We start from the raw sequence: 28000 nt of genomic DNA on the forward strand, positions 1-28000 counted from the left end.
CAATTATCAGCAACCATTCATCCAATGTTCCAAATGCTCATTTTGTTTCCTAATCTGATATTATTTTAAAAAACTAACTAAGAAAACATTAAACAACCCTTTTGCAATTATGTAAGCACATAATGTAATCTGGACACTGCTGGACTGGTTAAAAAAAACAAGGCAACTGATCTCAGCTGGTATCCTGTCTATAATGGAGTCCAATGGAAATTTGTGAGTGACCCCAAACTTTTGACCGGTAGTGTATTTTAAACTGATGTTTTTACCTTGCTTTTATGATCTTACCTGTAGCACTTGGGGTTTGTCTTAAACGTAAAGTGCATTACAAATAAAATGTATTATTATTATTATTATTAAAGCTGAGCTTTTGGCTTGAGCTGTATTTGGTTATTTTTAGAATATAGAGAAGCTTTCACTGCATTTAGGCTACATGTACATTGCTCAGATTTGGACCCACTATTTTTGGTTTTAAAAGGAATATCTTTCGCTACGTTTCTCCGTCTCATTCCACCGCTCTGGCGTTGCCGAGCCCCTAAACCGGAGATATTTGAAAAACATCTGACCCGTTTTGGAATCTGCGGGGTCGTGTTGCACTCTCAACGGCCGCAAATGGAGACCTTCGGCATTACCAACGCCAACATTTCTCCACCTGATTTGGTCCTATCAGTCAGGACGTCTCGTTCCCTGAGACTGAGCTACTAATGTTACCATGGTAACTACCATGGTAGCAGTGGGCCGAGCAATACCCTGCCCCGTGTTTTTACCCAGAATACCAGAATGTTGATGAGATATGAGGTTTGGGCATGTTGTTTTAAACGGAGCTTAGTTCTTCTACTGGAGATAAAAACAGTTTTGTGCACAGAGATCGCTTTTGGCTCAAAACTCTGCTTAAAAAAAGAAAACCCAGCAATGTTAATGTCTTAGTGCCTGTTTAAAGACCACTGAATGAAATCAAGTCATTTGCAATATTCTACTTAGAATACCTGAGGCTCCGCATCAAATTGAGTACATGTCGTAAGCTGAAAGGGTAAAGAGCAGAACTGTGATAAACCACTGTAAAACACACACACACACACAGACACACAGAATAACACCAGTACTTTCAAGGTGCTGTGTGTTGTGTAAAGAAAACAGAAAAGGACTGCAAATAACAATGATGTCTGTTATTGATTAATGAATTACTTTTGAAAATGACAGATTGCTTGTTTAATATCTGAAAAAAGTGATAAATGATTGTATGGCCCAAGGTGCTATCCACATGTTCCACCATGTTGTGGTGCAGTAATACAGTGGAACTACATCAAATAGTAAAGAATTAAAGGATACAATTTATTTTTATAACTAGCAACAATTCCAATTTAAAGGACCAAAATCCTTATTTAAAGTATTTATCAAAAACACACACAGTAGCTGTGAGAAACCAAAACATGCTCAGTGCAACCTGATCTGACAGAATTCAGTGAAATGGACACGGCCCCTAAACTCAAAATCTGTGGCAGTTTGGTGGTCTGGTCTCTGACGTTCAAGATGGGAGTCTGCTCCTGAAAAGCATTGGTTTCTATGGTTTAAACATCAAATCCTAAAGCTTTGGCTACCTTGACCGTGGAACGTATGCGGACCGTTTTTTAGGAGCGGATGTGCCACCGAACGCATGTTTGAACTGGCTACACCCAAGGACTGCAGGTCCAAGGATCGACCGCTCTACCCCCGAGCCACAGCCGCCCTTTAGGATCCATTTCTGTGTAAAAGGGCTGCAAACACCTCTTATTTTTACGCTTTTATAGCGCATCTCCGCGGCGCATACACGCCACTTAACGTGCTGTAGCCAGTTTCATTGATTATAGTGAAAGTGTAGATTTGCAACATTTGCTCCGCATACGTTACACGTGCAATATTGTTTTACTTGACAACCAAATAACTTAACTAAATCATTAATGTGATGCATTACGTGCAACATATGTGTTGGTGCTGACCTTCTTAGAGTCTCCTGCCTAGTCTTTTTTTATATTTGAATGTGCAGAATTGTTGTGCACTGTGGTAGGCCTACCAGAATCTAGGCGTTTTATGCATGCAGCTGCATTAACACACTGAGCAACTGCATGCTGTATGAGCTTTCCTACCTGACTCTGAAAGCAGCAGGAAAACGCTTATTAGCTGCCAGCCAACCCAAATGGCTTCAAGTGAAGGGACTCAACATGAGTCCTGCCCAGACGGAGACACTTGTTTCATGTCTTTGTGAGTAATATGAATTATCTTCCACCTGTCTGCACAGCATTACTCAAACTGATGACTACCCTGCATTGGGAAGGGATACGTGCACCTCACAGTCCAGACAGTCCACACACTGTCCAGACAGCCCAGCTGTCTTTTAACTACCCTGTTTTTCAACTCTATTCAGTAAGCCAGGCCTTATTGATTAATACAATAGAAAGATAATATTAAATCCTTAAATAAAAGGTACAGTATATTTCCTGCTTCTGTCCAAATTCAATTGTTTTGCTTCTAACACTACCAATTACTGGATGTATTGAGTTACATCAGTGCAATGTTCCTTATATGCAGGACCTGAAATTAACAACGGACCATCCGCCTAATGTGGGTGCATTTAGCAATTGGTGGTTAACACTGTCAATCTACCGGCCACATTGGCAGCTAACCAATGAGAATTTAGTGATTCGTTAGGTTTTTTTTGCAACTGTTTTATTACATATCAAAGATGTCTGCCATTTCGGTGGATTTTAGCTAAGAATGTGGCGGCACAGTACTGGGGTAAAGAGGCCGGCTGAAACAAACAAACAACACAAATAAAACAAAAGAAGACGTTTTAATACAAAGTGGACAATTGGCGGCAACGGCAAGGTTCGTGAGGGGCTGAATTATCACAGCAATACAGAACAAGTGTACTGCAGTGACTGTCGTGAGTATAGCTCAGAGAAAGCAAGGTCAAATCCTTTTGTAATCAAGACTAAAAACTTCAAATCAGAAGCAATTAAGGACCACGAGTCATCAAAAAACCACCTACACACAATAAAGTGTTTACTATCAAAGACTTTGCTTCCAGGGGAGACCGCTGCCGTCAAGGCACTTTTGAAAAAATCAATGCGATCTGGATAATGACATAGGCCTGGTATAACATAGGCGTCATTATCATCATTTTGGGATCAGATGACTATATGAAGACTGGAAGAAAATTGCTTGGTAGCATTAGTGCAAGCTCATCCACACATGTTGGTTTGCACTCATCAGTTGTCACTAGAACATGGGTTCATTAGCATTCTAATTTTAATCTGATGTCCATACATTTGCATCCTTTTCTAGACCTAATGTTAATAATAGGGTAAGATTTGGTCTTACACTTACAGCCTAATTAAAAGTCTACAATGTAACCCTTTCCCTGGACTCTCCAAAAAAGAAAAGAAAAAAAAAGACATCCCTCCCCTACATCCAAACACCAAAACAGAGGTTACTATCCACCTGATATCTTCAGCACCACGTCCATTGAGTCATTATTCTAATTTGTTGACTTTTTCCTGTTTTCCTGTTTCAATTTCTTTTCATATCTCTTTGCACCTTTTATAACTTGTTTCATCTTTAATGCATGTCAAATGTCTCTTCCAAGAATTGTACTATTGACCCAACCATCCACCATAATGTGACAATTCCTTCAGCATTTCTATGTATGTCCTCACTTAGCATCTGGGAAGTGCTATCAATATATAATCAATGCGTTTCATAAGAATCTAATTTGTAGAAAGCACGGTTGCATTGGCAGGATTTACACTTTTTACAGCCGTTACTACATTGATGGGTTATTGCGACACTCCCTGTAGATGTTCCAACAGACACATGATCTCTGCAGGAGTGAGCTAAGTGGCTTAGAGTTGGAGATGGATCAGGGTTTTCCAAACCAGTCCCTGTTCTCTGTTTTGGTCGGAATTTGACTAGTTGGACCTGGTTTTATCACAAACCTCTTTCCTGCAGTGGGCTTACAGACTCAAATTTGCGTATGGTGAAGTTTAAACCTTCTTAGTATGATATTGCTTTTTTCCAAGTCCAAGCTCCTTTACTATTGCTGCCAGGGATTTAAATGAACTTTTTTGACCACCAGAAAACACAGTTAGTAGATTTTTTACAGTTACTAGCCAATCAGATTTTCCACTAGCCAAATTTACTTTAATTTCAGCTCCTCGTTTTTGTTGTTGTTTTTTTTTACCCTAGTTTTGTCTTCACTTACGGGACCTTCTTGTATTTCTTGGGTCAAATTGACCCGTGACTTATTTGTCGTTTTAAAAACCATAACATTTTACTTCATAATCGATTAACGAATATTGTCTTTATCTCAATTTCAAACAATTGAGATAACATATATGTTTAGGGAACGGAATCAGTCTCTACTAGAACACAATTCAAAATCAAAGTGGGGTTTGTTTTTTGACATATGGTTATAATTCATGTAAAAAAAATCCACTACAGAAAAAACATAAGTGGTCATATCCAAATTAATTTTCTGAATTGAGTCAGGAATACATATTTATTACAGAAAATAAGGTAAGGCCAATGATTTTTAGGTAGAAAATGTATACTAGCATCTACCGAAAGATTACGTTTTCCAAGCCAAACACACACCACATGTCATGGCAGAAAGCAGGCCAATCTGGAAACGGTGATTTATTTTCTGCAGCCTGACAAGCGCAGTGTTCTTAGCTTCATTAATCACCGGCCAAATTAGCTAGTAAGTTTACAATTCAACCTGCAAAAGTAAATCTTTACCAGCATTTGGGGAGTTGGTGGCTGTCACTATAAAGCCCTGATGGCTGTATTACATAATGGACTCATGTCATGTTTCTTCATTGGGAAAAGTGTTCCTCGGACTGATGGCTTCCCTTGCTTCATTACAGCAAGAATGTGATTTCTGCCAGTTGGTTTCTTGGGTCACACACACACCACAGTGGGGTGGAAGTGTAAGGCCCAGTGCCCTAACCCCTGATTCTTTACCCCCCGACCCCCTTAACATTCCTCAAACCCCTTACATACCTGTTATCCACTCACGCTCACGACTGTGTACATCCTCCTTTAGCAGGACTCCGGTCCCTCCACCCTACATGACCAAACCCTTTGCAAACTTGATCCATCGGTTTTCTCCGTCTCATATCCTCAAGTTCTAATAATTCTGTCTAATTACAACTTGTTTTGGTCATCATTCCTATACATTGTACTCATCAATATTGATGAGATCTGGAAACGCAGTAAAATTGCTAGGTTTAAGTAACGCTGCAGCTGTATTTGACCCATATTTTAAAAAAAATTTATTATTAGAAATTTAGAACCTTTTAACCAAATTGTCAAAAAATAACATGGATGGTTCAATACAACCCTTACTCTTTGCAAGTAAAAGAAAAGATCAGCTCAATACTTTCATTGAATTTGGATGTTGTATTCAAATTTATATCATTTGCGTTAAAAAAATTATTTTAAAAAATCATCAAAAAGCGTGATAAAAATGTCGGAAATAGCTTAATGAACGTGGGGGTGAAAGCGCCGGAAGAGTGTGACTAAAATATTGGTAAGAAGTGACAAAACTTTGGGGAAAAGCAACAGAAGTGTTAAAAAAAAAAACGACCACAAGAACAAAATAGTTGCATGGTTGACGGGAAGACAACACAAGGGGTTGAGATAGGTTGATGATCGCCGCGGTGGACTGGCCGAACAGGTTCGCTGAATGATTCTTCACGTACAGACCACAGACAGTCAAACAGCCTTAAATATGTGGTTAGGGAGAAAAACTACTCTGGGAAAAGAAGATGCATTTTGCTGGAGAATGTGGTAAAGACAAAGAGAGATCGTTTTGTCAAAGCGTTTTGTCAGCCCTTATCGAAAAAGAGTGTTCTTTACGATTGCAGAGGCAGACATTAATTTCAATTTGGAGCTAAACAACAGTTAGGTTGACACTTACAAACAGATAAATGTAGTTTGGCGGTAGGTCGGTGTTTAACTTTAATGCGTTTGCATCTACTTGTGTTCACTTCACAATATATTTAATACTCAGTACTTTTGATACACCAAACTATTTTTTGCAAAATGTATATACAAACCCTCTATCTTTCTACTATTTTTTATATGTATATAGTTTCTCTTAGGACTGTGCTCCACATTCCCCCCTCTCTTTTCTTCTGCATTACTTACATTTTGTATTTTAAAATTTTTGTGTTGACACTGTATAGGGGTTGCTTAAATCGTTGCACAGGTACTGCGCTTGTGTATAATGACAATAAAGGTATTCTATTCTACTGTTGCCGGGCAGCATGCTTTCCTTTACTTCTGCTCTCTTCTTCTTACTTATTCAAAGATTATGTTCTCTATACGGCCCCTGTTTTGTAGAAAAATGCAACAAACCCATGCTACTTGAAGCATCCAACATCTACCGAGGCCTGCGCCACACTGACCGAGCCTTTAGTTGAAATAAACGGATGTGACTTTAAAGAAAAATCGGACGTTAACTACTCAAAATGCCAGAACAGGAGATGCAACTAGTGTACCTTGCACCTATGTATGAAGCTAAGTCCAATTGTAACAACACAACATATTGAAAAGCAAAGTGTTAGTTTGAATAGATCGATGGACAGATCGATTGGTGTGGCAGTAGCTCTGTCCGTAGGGAGTTGGGTTGGGAACCGGAGGGTTGTTGGTTCCCCGTACGGACCAAAGCACGGAGTGTGGATCGGTAGCTGGAGAGATTCCACTTCACCTCCTGAGCACTGCCAGGTGCTCTTGAGCAAGGCACCGTACCCCTACTCACTCTGACATTTCTCCATTTGCATGAATAGGTCCTGAGCATGTGTGTGTATTTCAGGCCTGTGTGTAGTGACTACTCTACAAACAGAGTGTAAACTCTAATTTCCCCACTGAGGATCAATAAAAGTACAAATTATTATAGTACAGTAGTTTCATACTTTCTCATCAGAAATTTGAGCACATTCATACCGTTCCTCACAGAGCATAACTATTTTAATAGGAGGAATGCAATGTGTTGATACCAGATCACATAATGTGCTTCTTTTTATAGATTTCTTTTACAAAACCAGGATAATGATTAGAATTATCTTCAAAGGCACGGCAGTGTTGTAAAGCCTAGGCAAAGCTGTTATCTAAACTGCACCCTATAATTTAATTTTCAAAAGTTTGATATAGGTGGAGTAGCTGACAACAATACTGCACTACTGCAAGTGTACACGGTGGCTTTTAAGATTAATGCAGCCAGGGAGGGATTTAGTCATTTTGAGGCCTAAGGCAAACACAGTCATGGGGCCCTCCACAACCCGTGTTCTCCCCCTTTTCAGTCCTTATTTATCTGAGAAAGACGTGCTCTCTGTCTGACAGCTGTTTTGGCCAGAGTGATGGATCATCTTCAATCATAACACATTGATTAGGGTGACTGCTACTCACTGGGTCTAGTTGTTGAGTATTATGTGTGTCACCATCTTCGTCATTGCCATAGTTATCATCATGGACAGTGAAAGCAGCACTTCCGTTACATCTCCATTCTAAGGATCAAGTAAGGTTGTCTTATATGTAGCCCCCGCATCGCTAGAGCAACCTGGGCTGACACTCCTCTTCATCAGTGTTAGCATTGCCGGCGCAAGCACCGGCTTCTTGCTGCTCTTTAGCAACGTTAATATCAGTGTTGTGAGTAGCCGTCTTAAAAAAAGGTGGTTACCTTTGGACGTTTTGCTAAAAACGTTCTGCTTTCTTCACGCTTCTTCCTTTTTTTAGAACCACTTCGGTAGCTTAGCGCATGCTGAGCTATTTGTTTACATACACACGCAGATGCACAGTAGGATAATGGAATATTCCAATGTAGTGGGGACTGTGGGGAGTTTCTCATCATGAATTAAACACTCGGATAGCACTTTAGCGCATCAATGTCTAGAGATATAATTAATTGGTGAAAAGTAAGACAACAAATCGTAACCATAAGTTTATGAGGCGTTTTAGGGGGCCCTTGGCAGCTTGGGGCCCAAGGCAATACCTGTGCCTAATGGTAAGTCCGCCTCTGAATGCAGAGGCGCATCTTTTTAGCATTAATGAAATGATATAGCAGCATCATTGCACTTAAGCTCTAACACTAACATACACAGAACATGTATTTTGGGCGGGCCAGTACAACAGAGAGTGGGCCATCTTTTCCCACAAAAAAAGGTTTATAAAAACTAGAAGTAGCAAATAGGACAACCATAGACAAATATAACAAAACAGCAGTTCATTTAATTCCCAACATAGTGCATTATAAGGGCAATAACCGCAAAACACTGTCCATGTAACATACTAAACCAACATAGCTCAGTCTAAAAAGACTATAAAAAACAGCATGGATAAAAGACTATCTTTTATAACCTATTCAGGCTAAAATATATTTTGCAGCATGGGTTCTGCAGCACTGTTAATAAACAATTGTATTGCATAGTGGTACATAACATGTACCCAAATAGCAGAGAAGTGTTAACATATTGCACATCAGACAGAAATTGCATACATAACATATGCCTACTTCATTCTTTACGGCATTGTTGCTTCAGGACTATGGTCAGATAACGCGTTTTTTCCAGATATTTTTGATATTTTTAATGTTGACATTTTCAGTGCTCATTTCGATGGCCTATTTTTTTATGACAACTTTTATTTTAACCTTAAAACGGATCAAATTTGACCCAAGGGCAACATGAGTGTTAAACAAATGCTCAGGGAGAGATAACAGAAGCTAGGCTAACCATGTCCTGCCTTCAGCTTTGTACTTAGACTTAGACTAAGACTTATTACTTAACACACAGACGTGAGACTGATATCAATCTGAACATATCACTCTAAAAAAGAACAGTATTTGGAAGACGTATTTACCAAAGTTTTCTTTTAAAACATTTACTGTATACCTGCCTACTTTTACAGCAGCATAGCATCTAATAATGTGATGATTTATTTTAAATATGTAGCTCCAATTTCCTCAGACGGGTCTAACAGTCTAAAATAGTCAGGCTTTTTCATTTCGGTGGACCACACTCATAGGGGGCTGCCCGGCTGTTAAACGGTTAAAGCAGGAAATTGTTAATGGACTAACCATGAAACCTAATCAATCAATCAATCAAATTTGCTTTAAAGTGTGAAATCCTCATTAAGTATGGTAACCGTTCACTTTACGATTAAATCAACAGCAAGAAAACAATGGAACAGCATTTGAGCAGTAATGCTAAACACTGCAAAACTAGCAACATAAGAGAATATGTGTGTGGGATGCAGAAAGGATGATCTGTTATGGATGGCTGTGGTATAATGAGTAGAGGTGGGTTTAAAATCTAGATTTAGTGGGAGGCCATTCCACAGATGAGGGGCACGGTAGGAGAATGATCTACAACCAACTGACTTTTTATTTAATAGGGGAATGACCAGGAGACCAGGATGTATAGACTTTCATAATAAGGACTTGAAGGAAGTCTTGCAAGCTAAACGCCTTTGTGTTGTATTGTTCAGCACAACAGAATGTCACAGGTGATTACTGTAACCCTTCTCTGCTGTCGTCTGGCCAGGTGATTGAGTTTGATGACGGCTCGGGCTCGGTGCTGCGCATCCAGCCTCTGAGGACCCACCGCGACGAGGCCATCTACGAGTGCACAGCCACCAACAGCGCGGGAGAGATCAACACCAGCGCCAAGCTCACCGTGTTAGAGGGTAAGCCTCTGACTGCTGTCCTACTGAGTGTGTTTAAGTCCCCCCCCCACCGGAGGGGAAAAACCCTCTCCGGTTTCCTTGAGTTGTTTTTCGTGAAGGTTACCTCCTCGTCAATTTCGTCTGTTAGCAAACCACAACAAAAATGCCTTAAAGCTGCTGTGTGGTGTCATTTACTTCCTTCAATCCAAAGAACCCTGCACTTAAGTTTTTATAGGCTCCCAACTTAAAAAATGTAGCTTTTATAAACAGAAAAGTGGAAACAGATGTGAGGAATCAGCAGAGAGAATGGGAAGACTAGGCTATTTCAGACGTTACATGTGTTAGCTTAACTTACGGACATATAGTAAACCTAAAACTCACATTTATGTAGTTTACTTGGAGACAAAATGCTTGGTGCAAACGTAACATTGGACATAACGTTAGCTTACTGTCAGGATTCCAATGTCTCTCCATTCTCTCTGCTGATTCCTCATGGGCTATTTACCCTGTTGGTAGTGAATATCCCCCCACAGCAGCTTTTAAGCATTTATCTATTGTTTGCTATCAGATCAAATTTACTTGGAGGATACCTTCATGCAGTACAAATGAATGGAGAGCGAGAGTTGTTTTCTTCCCCTCCGGTGGACGTGGCTTTCTGAGTATGACGCGATTGTGCTCGTTTTCCATGTTTCACACATGTCAACGTGTGTTGTGGCTGTTTAAGTTCTACTCATGCCTTCTCTCAGCCTGCCCTCACCTTCCTGACTCTCTCAACTGAAGGGGCTTCCGTGGTCACGTGACCCTGTGTTGCCCTTGCATCAGAGTTGGTCCTCATGAGAACGGACAACATTGAGTCATTCCTACATGCCTGTTTGTGTTCAGCTTTAACCATTTACAGTATGTCAACTAGATTCAGTTAAAGTGGAACAATGTTGCACTGAGTCACATTGCCATAAAGGCACATGGTTTGATAATTGGCGTGGGTGAGTTCTAGTGCGAGCTGTAGCTGGTTCCCCGGACACAGGAACCAATAATACAATAACAACACCGCCTGTTCCTGCAGTGTATGTGTGTGTGTGTGTCTGCTTCTGCTTGCAGCGCAAACATTAGATTGATTCGTCAGTAGAAGGACTAATTATTTTGAGTTTTTCCCCCTTCCCGTAGAAAATACATGTTTTTTTTTTTGATTAATCTTAATTAATCTAAGCTTCGTTACTGGTCTGGTAAAAAAAGGGTGTGTATGAGCCCAAGTGAACCATAGCAACCTGGCAAGTGTCCATGATAGCACTGTAAATAATGGCTGTGAAATCTACTGTTAACTGCTTTAGATTTCACAGTAACACTACTGTATGGAATTTTCCCAGTGGAATGCTGTGAAGTTACATTACAACCTTGTCGACATTTCAAAATCACAGTAGTCTAAATATTACAGTTGAAATCACAGTAGTCAAAGCATTACTGTAAGAAAAGTAAACTGTAAATAGTAAACTACTTTGTCTTATGTTGTGTTTGTTTTGTATTTTACAATGAATACATAAACACTAAATGGAAGTAAGGTACCTTTACTGTAAAAAGATTTCACAGTTACTTGCTGCCAATTGTTGCCAGTAAGTTACTGTAAATTTTACGTTAAATTTGTTACAGTAAAGTAGTGATTCCAGTTTGGAAATTCAACTGTGCCACAGTGGGTTCCCTTGTGTAAATTTTAATTTTAATACTTTATGCCCTCGTCATTTATCAAGTGATTATTGGTCCTAATCTCGATTAAATCTTCTCAAACAGGAATGCACAAAAGACACGTTTGTGTTCTAGTTTAGTGCAGTTAAGTTCCTGTAGCTCCATGGTTCCTGGAACTGGGACTTAGACCTGGTCCTTGTGTGTACCTAGAGCATGTGAAGCACTCCCCTACAATCATACCCACATGCCTGTTTAATTTGGATAGAACCAGATCAATTGAGTCTTGCACTGAGTCATGGTACTTGATTCATTTGATTTGATAACTAGTGAGTGCATAGCAACTTTCCAGATATAGCTGCTTTCTGGTACAGAGCCTGGTGATCAACGCTGATGGTGAAATCCTTATTCAACCCAAGAATAACAACATCCATGGCACAGGTTGTTTTTGCCCTGTTGTGTTGTGTTGTTCATTTTATGCTCAGTTCTGTCGTTTCTTTCCCAACCCACAACAATAGTTCACTCTTAACCTTTGCCGTACTTTAACAATCAAAAAACAAAAAGCAAACTATACAACACTATCACAGTAGCAGCTCCCCTATGTCTTCTTCTTTTATAAACCGGTCAAATGGCCTCCAGATTTTTTTGTACACCACAGATCGGCCTCTAAATATATACGGCGGTCGCCATATTCTTCATCCGAGCACCAATTGTAGGTGCATCAATTTTCTTTCAGATGAGAGCTATAGACCATTATGCCTGCAGTATAGTGAAATCAATACATTTATACTCTTGGGGTTTCAGAATCAGATCGGTTGGATACAGGTACAGCAAAATCATCTTAGGGTCAAGTGGAATGTTTACAGACAAGATGAACATAGTTTCATTGGTTGATTGACCGTTGGATATCGATTACTCACGTATTGTCCAAGTTGTGTTTGCACTGTCTGTGTATTTGTCTAGGCCGTGCGGAGGTCCTGTACAAATGTTTCTGTCCTCGTGTGCTGTAACTATATGTCAATGTTTCATGTTTCTGCAGAACAGGAACCCACTGGAAACAAGTTTTTAAATGGAGTCAGGCCTGTTTATACTGTATCTTAATCTTACTTTTAATTTTCCTGTTTAATGAATGAAATTCATGTTTTCATTTCGTCACACTCCCAAAAATGTACGTCTAGCCCATTGCATTTGAAGGTCCCATGGCATGAAAATGTCCCTCTGTGTTTTTTTAACACTAATTTGCGTTCTCCCAGCCTGCCTATTGTAAAAAAATTGCGATAGGTGTAAACCGAGCCCTGGGTATCCTGCTCTGCCTTTGACAAAATGAAAGCTCAGATGGGCCAATGTGGAATCCTGCCCCTTATGACCTCATAAGGTCATCATAAGGAGGTTACCTCCTCTTTCTCTGCTTTGCCCGCCCAAAGAATTTGGCCCACCTATGAGAGAGAGACATCATGGCTTTCAAATGAGCAAAGTGGCAGTTGGTCAAGGCCACACCCCATACCTTCCCCCCCCCCCATCTCTCTTCCTTAAATAGCACAGACTAAGGGAAGCTCGTTGTGGGACTGGCTCTAATGGCTGTAATTCTGCACCAAGGCAGAATTTCGGTATATATGGTATTAGGGGACCACTAACGTCTATATAAAAGCATTCAAATGTGATGGGACCTTTAAAACAAAGGTCAGGTAAATTACTGTGGTATCAGTTCAACTTTACAGGATTTGTGTGTAGCCGCATCAGCCAATTATATTTGAGTAGCTTTGAAGCAGAGTTTCAGTTCTGTCTTTCGGGTTAATTGGTACCACCCTTTTTGTTTTTTTCAAATTCATTGTTTCAAAACAATGAAAACGAATGCACAAAGTCTCTTGAAATCCACTGTAAAGTGCACAGTTTTGAGAACACATACATGTGTTAGGAATATACATCGGGGGATAAAACCTCACTAATCAGGTAGTGGAACTGAAACCAGTCTCACTCCCATCAAGTCAAAAAGTGACGCCTGGTCAGGTGTCCAAGGTGTTTCTTATTGACGCAAAAAGTCTGCTTTCTCATCATACTTAGACGTGCTGGATCAGGACGTACGTTTAACTGACATTCAGCACAAGATTGTGATTGTGGGTGGGTTTACAAAAAGTAACTGGAAGTCCAACCCACCTTTTTTAAGTGATTTTAGGTATTTGATACTACTCACTAACGTTGTAGCTCTTAATTCTACATCATCTTACAGTGCCACGCTGCTGCTGATCTTCCCAGTGCGTTCCATACAGACATTAAAGGGGGATTTTTTGTGTTGACGCAGAGAGACTCAAGTGTCAATATTTTAAAAGTTGGAAGAGAGAACGGGTTGGGAAGTGAACAATGTGCTGCATGTGGCCTCCGGTGTGGCAGTAGGTCCAACGTAGAAGAAAGCAGCAGCTTATGAAGCACTGCTGTTGCCCCAATGCAATAAATCAAGCAGGTGTTGTTTCACTTGCGTTGCCAGTTCTGCTGCAGACGTTGAAAGCGCACGGACTGGAGGAATGGAAACCTGTGGGTGAAAGCTTTCCCTTCCACGTACTGCAACAAATTCTATTATAATAATATTATAGTAAGTCTCAATTCCTTACTGCAACAGCAGCTTTTAGAAAGGCTGTGAAGTCTTCCAAACTAAATGATGAAATATGTCATTTCACATTGCCTTTAAACATATGCTACATTAATGTTCTAACGCCCCGGGGTTAGGGGACAAAAATGCTGTCCTAGAATGTAGGACAGCATTGTCTCCAGTGTCTAAACTGTTAAATACCAAACCATCTACATGGAGTGTTGCAAACATTTTGGTTGGGAAACAAACTGCGGCCTCCTTGATTTAGACAGAACACAAAACATTAATATTTTCCAAACTGTCGTCCCTATTGGCAACGTTTGTCACTGGCTGATATATTGATGATGATGATGAAGATGATGATGATGATGATGAGGATGATGATGATGATCTTTATAGGGCAATATGTATATACATTGACTTATCACGTGACTGTGGTTTCTGATTGTGTTTTCTTGTGTGTGCATGTTTTAATGCTCTACACCGCAGGTTTGCATATGGAAAAATAAGTACTGTACTTAAATACAAATCTTCAGGTGCTCATATTTTACTTAAGTCTTTACTTTTAATGCCACTTTCTATTTTTAATCCATTAAATTTCAGAGAGAAATATTGTACTTTCTACTCCACTACATTCATCTGACAGCTTTAGTTACTAGTTACTTTACAAATTAAGATTTCTGCACATAAAACACATGTAGTGTATAAAATATGAGGTTTTATTATAAACAAAACTAGCCAACGATGTAACGGCCTACAAGTCCAAATGATATGATTAAACCAATAAGCACACAACTGTGTTTGACCTGTTTTAAAAACGCTTTTGAAGCTTTCCTTGACATTTTATTTTTCATTTCCAGTTTCTAAAATGGGAGGATTTTTCTGCATTAAGTACTTTTACTTTTAATACTTTAGGTTCATTTTCCTGATGGTTACTTTTTTTTTTTTTTTTACTAAAGTAGCATTTCCAATACAGTACAAAACAGTTAATTGGGGGGTATTTCCACTTTTGAGCAGAATCAAAATTTTAATTAAGTACATTTTTTTGTATTCTAGGGAACTTTACAAACGATTCTGTCTTTTCTGCTTTAATTTATGATGCAGATGTCCTTAATAATAGGTTTTTGGGATGGGTTGCGCTGACCAAATTGGATTAAAAGGGGGGGGGGGGGGTTATCCCCTTGTAAATTACACCTGTGGTGTCTGTACAGTACACTACAGCGCACATTTGTATTTGATAGAGCAAAACTTCCGAATGTTTTTGGCTGTAAGATATCTGAGCCCAGTGGCTCCGTGGGATGCTGTTTATTGAGCAGGAATGTGTTGAAAGGGAAACTCCTGTAGGTGTGTCTCTAGACAGCTCTGTTGTTTGCCAGCGCCGAAGATGGAGCCAAAACACGCTTATTTAATTGACACTCTAATTGATAGACAAACAACCACGCAGAAAAAAAAGGTCTGTCTCTCTGGCAGCGTTTTCCCAAATCACTCAGGAACCCATTTTACTTCTTCTGCCATGTAGATGTTGTCAGCGGTAAACACAGCTGGAGGCTCCGGCGCTCGCTGCACCAAACACACCTCTAAAACCACTCAGGGTCTTTTTAAAAGAGAGTGAGGGGTCACACAGATGTTAATACAGTCTTCAATGTCAATTAAGCAATATTTATATATAGAAAAATGTATACGTCTATACAATTCATTAAGCTGCTATAAAAAAATGATTGTGTTTTAAAATGTATTCATCTATTTATATTTGTCTCTCTCTAGATCTATCGGTCTCTCTCTAGATCTATCTATCTGTCTGTCTCTAGATCTATCCGTCTCTCTCTCTCTGTCTCTAGATCTATTTGTCTCTCTCTCTAGATCTTTCTATCTGTCTCTAGATTTATCTGTCTCTCTGTCCATCTTTCTCTAGATCTATCTGTCTCTCTCTCTAGATCTATCTATCTGTCTATAGATCTCCCTGTCTCTCTCTCTAGATCTTTATCTGTCTCTAGATCTCTCTCTCTCCATCTATCCATCCATCCATCCATCAAATTTGCCCTAACTGTAGTCTGGCGTAGTCAGAGGAGGATCTAGCTAGTCCACACATTACTTTAAACCAATCAAATTTGTCTTGGGCATTGCTAAGAAACAGACGGAGCCACGTTGCCTCTGCAAAATAGCTCGGGAAGGAACTTGTTTTGATGGAACGTGTGCACATAGAGAGGCCCATGTTTCCCCAATCAGAGTTTAGAACGCCAACCCAAAGAAAGCCGAAGCTGAGGGACATCCGGTGGAATTTCCGGCGGCACTTGAACAATCCAAAGTGTCGATGTAGACTACTCGAAACCTAATGCTGTACTAAGGTCCTTAAAGTTCTCAATGCTGCTGTTATGGGGGGGGGGTTCTCTTTTTAGGGAGCAGTTAAGACCTAATGAATGTAATTAGTCTGTTTGTTTTAATTTAGAGTTTACCCATCTCAAACTTTTAACTGCAGATGGTGAAGGCCGAAAAGCTTTAGGTTTATTTGATAATGAGACATACTTCCATTCCAGTCACCATTTTGTGTCTATATATACAAATGGTGGGTTAGTCTTTTTCAAATAAAAAACTCCTCTGTGATGACCCAATTTGGGTCTCTATGCGTGTGTGTGTGTGTGTGTATGTGTGTGTGTGTATTTGTGCAAGCGTGCGTGCCAGTTGAAGAAAAAGTGAGAGCTAAATAGAGAATGGAAATACAAAACGGCAGAAGCAATAATGGTGGGTTTTGAAGAAATAAAACTCCTCTGTAATGACCCACCCAGGGTGTGTGTGTGTGTGTGTGTGTGTGTGTGTGTGTGTGTGTGTGTGTGTGTGTGTGTGTGTGTGTGTGTGTGTGTGTGTGTGTGTGTGTGTGTGTGTGTGTGTGTGTGTGTGTGTGTGTGCGTGCGTGCACGCAAAAGAGTGTGAACCGAAGAGAGAATGGAAATACAAAAACGGCAGAAGTAATAACAGAGAGTGGGCATAAATGACAGATGAGAGAGTGAGGGGAGAGAGGAAGAGGATGAAGACGCGGCAGAGTCGACAGCGGGACTCTGGGTAATGAGAGCGCAGCGTTAGTCACGAAGTGAAACAGACAGAGAGCCAGCTTAAGGGGATGAAGGGAGGAGCTGGAGCCGGAAAAATGCAGACAGAGATAAGAGGGACTTCTCACGTGTGGGAGTTGTGCGCCTTCCTGCACAAAACACCATATACTTTTGTCTTTAAGTCGATTGTGACACTCAAGAGGAGCAGCGGCACATCACTCCGAACAAGCCTCGTGCACTTGTTATGGCCCCGAGTGGTACTGCTGGTCGCCCTGATAGGCACTGACTCAGCATCAGAGTCTTGTAATCACTAGATTTCTTTTTTTTCCCCACTGTTTTCCCTGTCCTCTGCTGCTGGCTCTGTGTCAGCAATAACCAATCTCTGGGAGGTGACTTGAATTTTTTTCCGTGGCTGTATATTTTCCTCTAAGATGCCCTGCCGAAGGGCACTTTGACAGCGAAGGTGGGTAGTGTAGATAAAAGAGCGCTCTCTGGCAGAATGCATATGTGCCAACACTGACAATAACTGGCCAAATACAGAATCTCTGACCCTGTGAAGGCGCAGCTGTCAAAAACAGCTTCTTCACGTTAGATTTATGAATGCTTTATATGGATTTATCCCTTCTTGACCCATTTCAAAAGGTAAATATAATTCAAGTTCAAGGAGTCTTGCACTCATTGTGCAGCAGTAGAAAACAACACAGTCTATGGAAACAAACGGCATCCAAAATAAATACACACTACACAGAAGACCACATCTCACATTGAATTATTGAAAAAAGCCTATAGCAGTAGGAACAAAAGAGTTTTGGTGTCAGTTTGTCCTGCATTTATGCAGGAAAGAATCAGTGGCCAGACAGCAACAACATGAAGTATCTGTTCAGGGTTTTTAATTTTATTTTTTTATTTTTTCAAGTAACTGCTGCTGCTTGTAGCCATTACAGCGCCAATTGACAATGGCACAGCATTAACATGCACCCACTGTGTGTCAAAGGCTGCTCTGTGTCACTCCCCGATGCGAGTCGTGTGCAGATTTAACTCGTTCATGCTCAGATTTAAACATTTTACGACATAAAGTGTCATACTGAAATTTGTGAAATCCATGAACTAATGAACTTTTCTCATTACAAACAATAACAGAATCATTTCAAATGCGTTTTAGCTATCTACGATTGTTTGATTGCTAACGTTAGCTCAAAATGGCATTCAACTGACAGCCTTTGTTGTGTTTGATTGCTAGCTTATAGCTAAGCTAGCAGTTGTTTCATAAAAGTTTATTTCATGGATTTGACAAATTTCAGTATGACACGTCAAGCTGTAAACTGTTTAAATCTGAACATGCGCGACTCAAACCTGCAATCGACTGTGTTCATTTTAGCCATATTCTGTTTGGGAGGAGAAGTTATTTGCCCTAACCAAAAAGTAGCATAATGCATTTGATCAAAAGAAAGAACGAGATCCAGGGTACAAGTAGCCGAAATGGGTTTCCTCAGGAGGGTGCTGGCATCTCCCTTAGAGATAGGGTGAGAAGCTCAGTCCTCCGAGAGGAGCTCGGAATAGAGCCGCTGCTCTTTTGCGTCGAAAGGAGCCAGTTGAGGTGGTTCGGGCATCCGTTAAGGATCACTCCTGGCCGTCTCCCTAGGGAGGTGTTCCAGTCACGTCCAGCTCGAAGGAGGCCTCGGGGAAGACCCAGGACTAGGTGGAGGGATTATATCTCCAACCTGGCCTGGTAACGCCGCGGGATCCCCCTGTCAGTGCTGGTGGATTTGGCTTGGGAAAGGGAAGTTTGGGGTCCCCTACTGGAGTTGCTGCCACCGTTACCCAATTACCCAATAAGAAAATGGATGGATGTTGCTTTGGGCCTATTAAGCCATTTTGTAGTTGTTAGATTTGTCTAATGCTCCTACACTTTGGCCCCAGTCAGGTAATATAGACTGTTTGGAGCTTTATAACACGTATCCTGCTGCCTTTTCATATTATTATCCACCAGACATTCATTTGTAATTTGAATACTAATAATACTTATAATCATTAATTTGAATCCTATTATAAGAATTTGACTTTTTCCACATTGTATTACAAACAAGGCAGGGTACTGTCTTCTTTTGGAATCTCCCTGTGTGGAAAGTAGGGTGAGTCAGGTCTTTTTCTGGTTTCTAAGTTAAATATTTAGCTCAAGGATACTTCGGCATAAATTGCCTCATGGGGGATTGAACCCAGAATGACTTCACAAACCAGCAGATCCACCCTGCGGTCCTGGGACCTGATATGGCTAATTAGTTTCCTTATAGCGCTTTTCCTGCATGAGCACTCTGCTTCTCCTGCTTGGAAGTCATCCATCCCTCTAGCCTTTTGAGCAGCAAAATACCTCTAAAGGAGAGAGAGAGAGAGAGAGAGAGAGAGAGAGAGAGAGAGAGAGAGAGAGAGAGAGAGAGAGAGAGAGAGAGAGAGCTATGTCTGATAGGACTAAGCTTTATTAGCTGTGATAAATGACACATTATGAAAGATGAATGATAGCTGCATTTCTGAGCCTTTGACCTGTAGGGACCGTTACCCCCTGACTCGAGCAGGGAAAGTAAGCCGGCATTGCTTTCAACATCAGCATCATGGAGTTACCTTGAATGTGAATGAATCTCAAACTTACGGAAGTAGTTATTTTATTCAACCCTTGTGTTGTCCGTCTGTTTTGCCTATTTATAAAGCAATAGTACAGTGCCCTTTGAAAATGTTTGTTTGGAACCGGGTCGGATGCTTGCCCTGTAGGTATTTCTGCTTGTAGAATTCTCCAAACCCAAATTGTACCCTGAATTGTCTTACAGAAAGATCCCAAACCACTTAAAATGTCACTTGACTGACTTACAGTGTACTTTTACATGAAAGGAAGACATTGTACTACTGTACTTACCTGACAAAGATTCAGAATGTAATCACAAAATATAGCAATGACAATGTGGATTAATCAGACATTAGCCTCTTGGAATCACGGCAGTGGGCTCAGCACATGAATGTGTTCATCAACCACTAGACTGTTTGTGTGTGATTGGTATGTCCAGCAATCATTTTACCTTAGAAGCTGCGAAAAGTACCGGCTTCGCGACGCGTAACATACGGACGTTTGGACAGTGGCTATCAGCTTCTGATGCGACGTGTGTGTAGACGGGGTTAAGCAAGTAGGATCTAAGGGGGAAATTCCGCGCTGAGAGGAATCCAGTCAAGCTTTATTTGTTAAGCACTTTATAACAACCAAAGATGACCAAAGTGCTGTAAAGAAAAATACAACATTTGAATTGGTTTTGAAATAGTATTGAGTAAGAGTTGGCATATACCAGTCTGATTATCCATCAACATAAATTCCTTTACTTTTAGTCTAAATAATTTCTAGAGAGACAAATGGAACACAGGGATAAAATACAAGAGGTAACGGGGTAATGGGGAACAGGTGAGACCTCAGGTGAATCACATTAGGGCGGGGCAGGACAATCAGACCAACGAACGTAAAGGTGAGCAAGACGAGACAGAACAGGAAACCAGACTATCAACATAAAACAGGAAGCGGGACAACAGACACTTACCAGGGAATCACATGACAGAAACAACCACACAAGACCGGGGAGAAGACACAAACACAAGGAGCAAGACAGGAAAAATAACCCCCCAAAAAAACCAAACCACAACAGTAATTATCAAGAAAAGTGGCAAACATTGAAAAAAACATCAAAGGTGTTGAGAAAAGGGACAGAAATGTAAAAAGAAGTACAATTTGTAATTTAGGCGCCGACACCACAAAGGCACTGTCCACCTCTGAGCTTCCGCCTAGTGTTAGGGACACTCAAGATCAGCTGATCATCTGGCCTGAGAGGGCGTGTCGGTACGTAAGGGCGTATGCGCTTAGCGTGGTAGGGTGGGGTAAGACCATTCAAGGCGTTAAAAGCAATTCAAAGAATTTTAAAATGGATCTTAAATTGAATAGGCATCTAAAATGGTGGAAATGTACTCATGTTTACGTGGGCCAGTTAAAAGACGTGCAGCAGCATGTTGTACCATCCGGAAACCGGCGTTTGAGGACCCACTTGCCCCCACATAAAGTACATTTCAGTGATCCCAGGAGAGCGGACTTAGTGTCCCATGTGTGTCCTTAACTGGCCCGTTATTCTCGGGTGTCACAGAACCGTAAGCCCGCCCACGACCTTATCCTAAACCTAACAGCGTCAAAAGGGATGCCAATTGTCCCGACCAAGCGCGTTTAGGTAAAGCTTGTTATATTTGGTTAGGGTTAGGACGCTTCGTCAGGTGCCTCTGTCGTTGTTATTTAGTGTTAATAACAGGCTAAGCGTCCGTATTTTACGAGTATGTGTTGCGAATCGCAACGTCGACCTTGTCAAGAAGCTGGTTGAAGACCTGAAAGAGCGTCCCTGTGATTACTTGGTGGAACAAGTCCCCCACAGATGGAAACACTTTTTTAAAAATCCTATTTTGCACAGCTGCATGTAAACAGGAATACTAGTGGAATAATTACTTTCATTTTCATGGAAACGGCTACGTCAGAACATTGTCTTTTTCAGAATATGGGCAAAAACTGGAATATCATGTGCATGTAAACGTCAGTAAAAAGTCAGTAAAATGTCAATCTAGACATACATACAGTACACAAAACTGAACTTCAACTGGACAGCCACCGTCTTGTCTCTCTCAACTTTTTTTCAATTTCATGTTGCTTTATTGGCATGACAAAAAGTACATCTGTGCTTCCAGAGTATAAGAATAAACGTACATATAAACAATGAGTAAATATATCCAATAATACAATAAACCAGGATACGTATATAATTGTATATAAGATATACAATTATATCATATATATATATATATATATATATCAATCACTATCTAAACACAATCTCACTATCACTAAATTTTTATCAATATGTACTATATTACAATTATAATATAGTGTATGTTATAGTATATTATGTCAGGTTTAGCACTCAGGCAACCGGGTCGTCCTTCACTGAGCTGCAGCGTGAAACGAAGTGTGAAACGTTGTTGCACAACACCTGTGTTGTGTGTGTGTGTCTGGCTGTGGATGATGAAAGCTCCAGGAGTGATCCATTGGGCTGCAGCATGGGCGTCTCTGCACTCTGCATATATCCTGCACTGTCCTCGTGTTTTGATATGCTGTTGTGTATCTTGAACGCAAATACAGAGGGGAACCTCGTCTCATATGCTGCCTGCTGGCTCTCAGGGAGAAGGACGCTGACAGAAAACAGTCAAAGCAGCAGGCCACCAGGAAATGCACCGGGGCTTGGAAGCCATTAAATTACAGTAATGTTCGAAAATGTAAAGTTTGTGGAAACTTGCAATAGCCTTGACTGTAAAAATGCCGTTCCTTTTTTGAAAATTGTTTTGCAATAATTTACGGAGATGTTGGAAAATTCCAATTTGTTGAAAATATATCTGTGCTCATAATCACAGCCTATCAATACGGGAATTTTTTAAGTTCGTGGTATTGATATTGACAGAACTGACTGGGGACATGGTCAGAGTAATTACTTTAGAGTTAAACACTGAACCATAAATCTTGTTTAATATAGTGGAAAAGTGTTTCATTTAGTGAGAAAGCTTGAAAAAATATGTATCAACCCATCTTATTCCACAACTTATTCTTGATTATATAATGGGGACACAAATGGCACCATTTGCAAAGAATGACCAACTTACACCAATACGGTGTAACCTTACGACCAATTTTATATTATGTGTTATAAAGTTAAAAAAATTCTTTCACATAACACGTAATGTGAACAAGGCAGTTGAGGAGTATCCCTCACATTTGTCTAAAGAATTGTGATGAAGATATGTCTTTGGGACAGTATAAAAACTTGACATAGGAGCCAAAATAGTGGAAGTGCAACTCAACAGTGACATTTGGAAAGTTTAGAAATTATTTTATTGCCATTCAGATTAGCGGCGCTCTAGTGAACCTGTTCTATGGGTGTCATAGTTCGGAACCAGCGCCGACCATTCGGATTATTTCTTTTTTTCCATCATCCAGGACAAGTTTGCGATCTAAGTCTGATATTTCAGTTTGTTTCCTCGTCTGAATTTACCTCTTGTGTAAGATCACAGATAAAAATACCAAAAACTTGCGAGAAGGAAGAACTGATGAGACCTGGACAGTCTGTGGCAGTGGTCCACAGTATGTAATTTATTACAATAATGTACCCCTTTGAATTGTTTTTCTTAAGCCAGGTAACCCCCGACCAACGTAAAACATTTTTTATAGAAAGAAAAAAGGTAGATAAATATATAAAAAATTAGGGATTGACGTCCAATTCCGGGTATGAGTAATTCATGTACTGTTGTCAATGTTAATAACTGATATTTGGAAACCGATATGCATATGGAGTGAAAATGAAAAACTTTAAGTAAAAATTAAGATTTTGAAAGGTTACAAAATCCAACACATAACTTATTAGAAAATCTGCCAAAAAACCTGCCAGGGCCGATAGTCTATCGCTCATAAAATTAAAAAGGTGTACAAATTACAACACAGAGCTGGCAGTGATAGATTTACTAAGCAACAACTTTGTAAGTGAAAAACATTGCATTGCTACAAATGATGAAGATCACTCAAATGTCATGATTTCAACACTGTATAATTATTTTAGGAAGTTTGCATGTTTTACACGTTTTAAAATAAGCATTATGCAAAGATCTCACCTACCCCCTGAAGTGCTCCAAAGTACCCCTAGAGGTGTGGGTACCCCCTTTTGAGAAACACTGTTCTATGGTGCATCCTCTACACACCCATACAGTCCGGACATTAGCCTGCTTGACATTGGACTTTGGGTCCTTGAAAATCGCTATACATAATTCAGTTTATTATTAAAATCTTCAGTGGTGGAGCTTATTAGCCATGTAGATACTTTTAAATTTTTTTTGACCGAGCAGTTAATTAATAGAAGACTCAATCATCAAGCTAGGGTTGTGAGCCAACCAGCACGCCTTCAAACGCTCAAACCGAGTTGACCCTTGTGGTGTTCTTCGGGTCCCAGAGACACTCCTGATTTCATTGTATTTTTCTGCTACCGTCCCCTGGGGTCCCGAGACCCATCCTGCACTCAAACGCATTTCCTACTACCATCATCTCGTCCTTCAGGTTCAAGAGCCCGTCCTTTATGCATTTGTATTTTATGTTACCTTGGCCTGGTCTTCCGGGGTCCCAGAGACCGGTCCTGCACTCCAGGGTGTGTCCCACTAGCCTCATCACATCCTCCGTGGGTCCCAGAGACCCGTTCTGCACTCAAACGCGTATCCCACTAGCCTTATCTCGTCCCCCGGGGTCCCGAGACCCGTCCTGCACTCTAACGCATTTCCTACTACCATCATCTCGTCCTTCAGGTCCAAGAGACCCGTCCTTTATTCAGTCACATTTTCTGTTACCTGGGCCTGGTCTTCCGGGGTCCCAGAGACCCGTCCTGCACTCAAACGCATTTCCCACTACCATCATCTCGTCTTTCGAGTCCCGTCCTTTATTTAACCCTTGTGTCGACCTGCAACTTTGTGTTTTTCAGGGTTGAAATTTCAATGTTTTGTGTTTTTTTCTACACTTTAACGTTTTTGTCAATTACATTCCTATTTTTTGATGTTTTTTTAATTACGTTTGAGTCAACACTAAAAATGTTCAGCATTTAAAAAAGAAAGTTTTTTCTTGCATTTTTGTATTCTTTTTCTTTCAACATTTGTCACTTTTTTCAACGTTATTATATCATAGTACTGGTATGGAAAGTTTCCGTAAACGGGTCAAACTTGACCAGAGAACAACTGAAGAGTTAATTGCATTTTCATCTACCGTGGTCTGATCCCCTAGGGCCCTGTCATGCACGCGTTAAATAAACTAATAATTGTGACACAAGGGACAACGTAAGGGTTAAATAAAATGAGAGAGGGAAATCTCTGGCTTGGATTTACTCTGCAGTGGATTCGTCAGGCTGTGTGGTGCTGGCACTGTAGCAGCACTACAACGGCAGTACAGAGCTGTGGAAGTGACCTGTGGCCCCACAGTGCTGGGATTGAAAGGGTTAAGACCCCTGACCTGACCTTAGCTCAGGGGCCCCTGGAGTGTTCTGGACACGTGTTGGCTTTACACACCTGTTTCCGGAGGAGGACGTGACCTAACAGCCATAGCTGACACTTTCACTCCAGGTCAGACACTCTTACGCGTGATTGCACTCACTGCAACCTTTATGTCCCTCAGCATGTGCCGAGACAAATGTTTCACAGAGGTTATTCTCTGTGAGGGACCAAACAACTAAGTTGCTTCACAAATAGCCGACATAAAATGGGTTTATGAACTGTATGTTTTTTTAATCCCTAGTTCCTGGAAAGATGCTACTCAGTCAGAATACAAAATAGAATATTTAAATGAAGGAATTCTTGGCAAAACATCTAACAAAAATGTATAAAAGCTCATTTTAATATCAGTAAAGTCATCTTCAAACACTTGATAGAGTAACAGGTAATTAATTACATATTAAGATTAAACATATTAGCACAGAAACATAGAGATATAGGGTACACCATGCAAGTACTGTATTTTGTCATTACTATTTCAGCAGCATCAATAGACCAGACACTTCATTGCTAGTTGACTTGGGTGTTTTTTTTAAACTAGTAGAAGTAAGGTGGTGTTAGTGAAAAGTAAAAAAAGTCTGAAAAAGGGACAAAAATGTCATTTTTTGGTCTGTTTTTGACCCAGAAGGACATCAAAAGGGTTACCGTCTTGGTTAAAGTTAGTTAAAGATGGTGGTTATAGTAAAAAAAAAAAACTAACGCTGACTGTTGGTAGGAGACATGATGCTCACTGTGGTTTCCAGCATCAGACCCTCCCTAACCCTTACTTCTGAGGGAGAACAACTCACATGTCCACAAAAGGTCACTTGTCAGGAAATATTACCCATGGGTCTTTTTAGGCATGTGAACCAATGACTGATGTTGTTGCTTTGGTGTCATGAACTATATTTGCAATAATACAGTCTCTACAATAGTGTTGCCCTGCTTTTAAAATGTGTGTTCACATATTTATTGACTAGGATGACTGCATAAGTCTGGGATAAAGTACTTGTTTGTGTATTTAGTACTTCATATTTTTGCATTCACAAACTTCTCCATTCAGCGAAATTCAGTTCTGTTGGTTAGTGTGTACGTACGCAGGGTGCATAGAATTGAAAAGAATAGACATTTTTATAATTGGACTAGCTTGTGTATAATGGCATTTTCTTACCGTAGCTGAATATGTAGTACTAAAAGTACTAAATACACAAATAAACACACACACACTCACGCACAGTCATCCTAGTCGATAAATGTATGAACAAGCATTTTAAAAGCATGACAACAATATTGCAGAGGTTGTATCATTGCAAATATATAGCAAATGACATGGAAATGTTTGATTTTTGTTCAGTTCAATGATGACTCTGACTGAGACTGGAGGGGCGAGCTTTGACTGCTCTGTAGTGCCCCCCCAGAGGGTCCCAGACTGTAGAGGTAGGTCACATCTGCCAGGATGGGTCCTAAAGGTGTCCTCCATAGACGGTAGAGTGAGTCCAACACAGAGGGCAAAAGTACTCACTTCCCGTACTCAAGTGGAAGCACAGATACTTGTTTAAAAGTAGAAATACTGATTTAACTTCTTTATTATCCTCCAGACAGTTGGTTTCTTATTCTTTTCTCTCACTTTTTTTCTCTGCGATGTGAGGCGTCTGTCCGCGCTATTCTCTAACGTGCACTCACAATCACACCTGATAGACAACCTTTTGTAAAAAACTAAAGTAACAAGCCCACTTTTTAAATGTAAAGTGTAAAAGCAAAGTATTTGTACTTCGTTACTTTCCATCTCTGGAGTCCAATGTTTTTTTTGGGGCAGTTATTTATCGCTGGAGAATTTTTGGGTCGGCTTCTGTCCAATTCCCATACCAGGCAGTCGTAGAGTATGTGAAAACGTGTTCAATGGAGCAGTGATAAAAGGCTCTGAGCAGTTCTGCAGACACTGTGTTCTTTGCCAGTGTCTCTAAGAAGTAGAGCGGCTGTTGAGCCATTCTAACCAGGACAACGGGGTTGACTGTCCATGTGAATGTCCTCACTGATGTGAGTCCCCAGAAACTTAAAGATGGCAACCCTCTCCAAGTTCCCCGCGTGGTTTGTGGAGCATGGTCTCCTCAGTGTCTCCTGAAGTCAATGATGACTCATTTTGTATTTAAATGATCAGTGTCAGGTTGTGTCCCAAGTGGTTTTTCTCCTACCCTAAAGTGTTATGCGCTAGCCAGACCTTCCTTCGCAGCTCTGTGGAGGAAGGTCTGGCCACGTGAGACTATGTCCCATGCACCAGTCTGTCAACTTGTCTATTTCCTCCCTGGAATATGCTTCATTGATGTTTAACATCACGCCCACCACTGTTGCATCATCTGAAAATCTAAGCACTGTGTTTTTGGGATAAAATCCAGATTGAAATACAGATAAAAGTGTACAGTGAATGCACCATGGGACCCTGCTGTGATACCCCTGTGTTGAGGGTCAATTTGTTAATGTGTTAACTGGGTACATTGTATAAACTGTGTGTATTTATCTTACACGTATAGTCTCAAATATAGGCTTGAAGAGCCTGATTTTTCTTGGTCTAATGTGTTTTTGTCAACCATTCCTCCATCTTTAGACCATCATCCTATTACCTGATTTGTTTGCTTGCCTTCATCCTTAGATTTCAGTGGTTTCCTGTAGTTGGCAATCTTACGTTGGCTCCCCCCTCTCTATTTGGAATACCTTAGCGACAGGCGGCAGACAACGTTGAATGCCACAGATATATGTGATGAAATCCAACACAGTGTTTTTAAGCTCTCCCCCACCTTGTGCTTTTGTTTTCCTGCCTAAGTACAGGCTATTATGTTACAGTAGGGATTACATAAATGGTGAGCATAATACTCCAGGGCCCCACGTTCACAAA

The 28000-nt window shown here is 40.5% G+C and overlaps 1 protein-coding gene across 29 annotated transcripts in view; it reads left to right on the forward strand.

The window, feature by feature from the left end:
- The window catches only part of ptprfa (protein tyrosine phosphatase receptor type Fa), a 362404-nt gene that overhangs the window by 127304 nt on the left and 207100 nt on the right, over nucleotides 1-28000 (forward strand). For all 29 annotated transcript variants that reach the window (XM_034882227.1, XM_034882230.1, XM_034882238.1 and 26 more), the window contains exon 4: nucleotides 9576-9717. In XM_034882227.1, the coding sequence (XP_034738118.1) occupies nucleotides 9576-9717 (142 nt within the window). The remainder of the gene's footprint in view (nucleotides 1-9575; nucleotides 9718-28000) is intronic.

Source organism: Etheostoma cragini, chromosome 9 (genome assembly GCF_013103735.1).
Source record: "Etheostoma cragini isolate CJK2018 chromosome 9, CSU_Ecrag_1.0, whole genome shotgun sequence".
NCBI classification, from domain to species: domain Eukaryota; kingdom Metazoa; phylum Chordata; class Actinopteri; order Perciformes; family Percidae; genus Etheostoma; species Etheostoma cragini.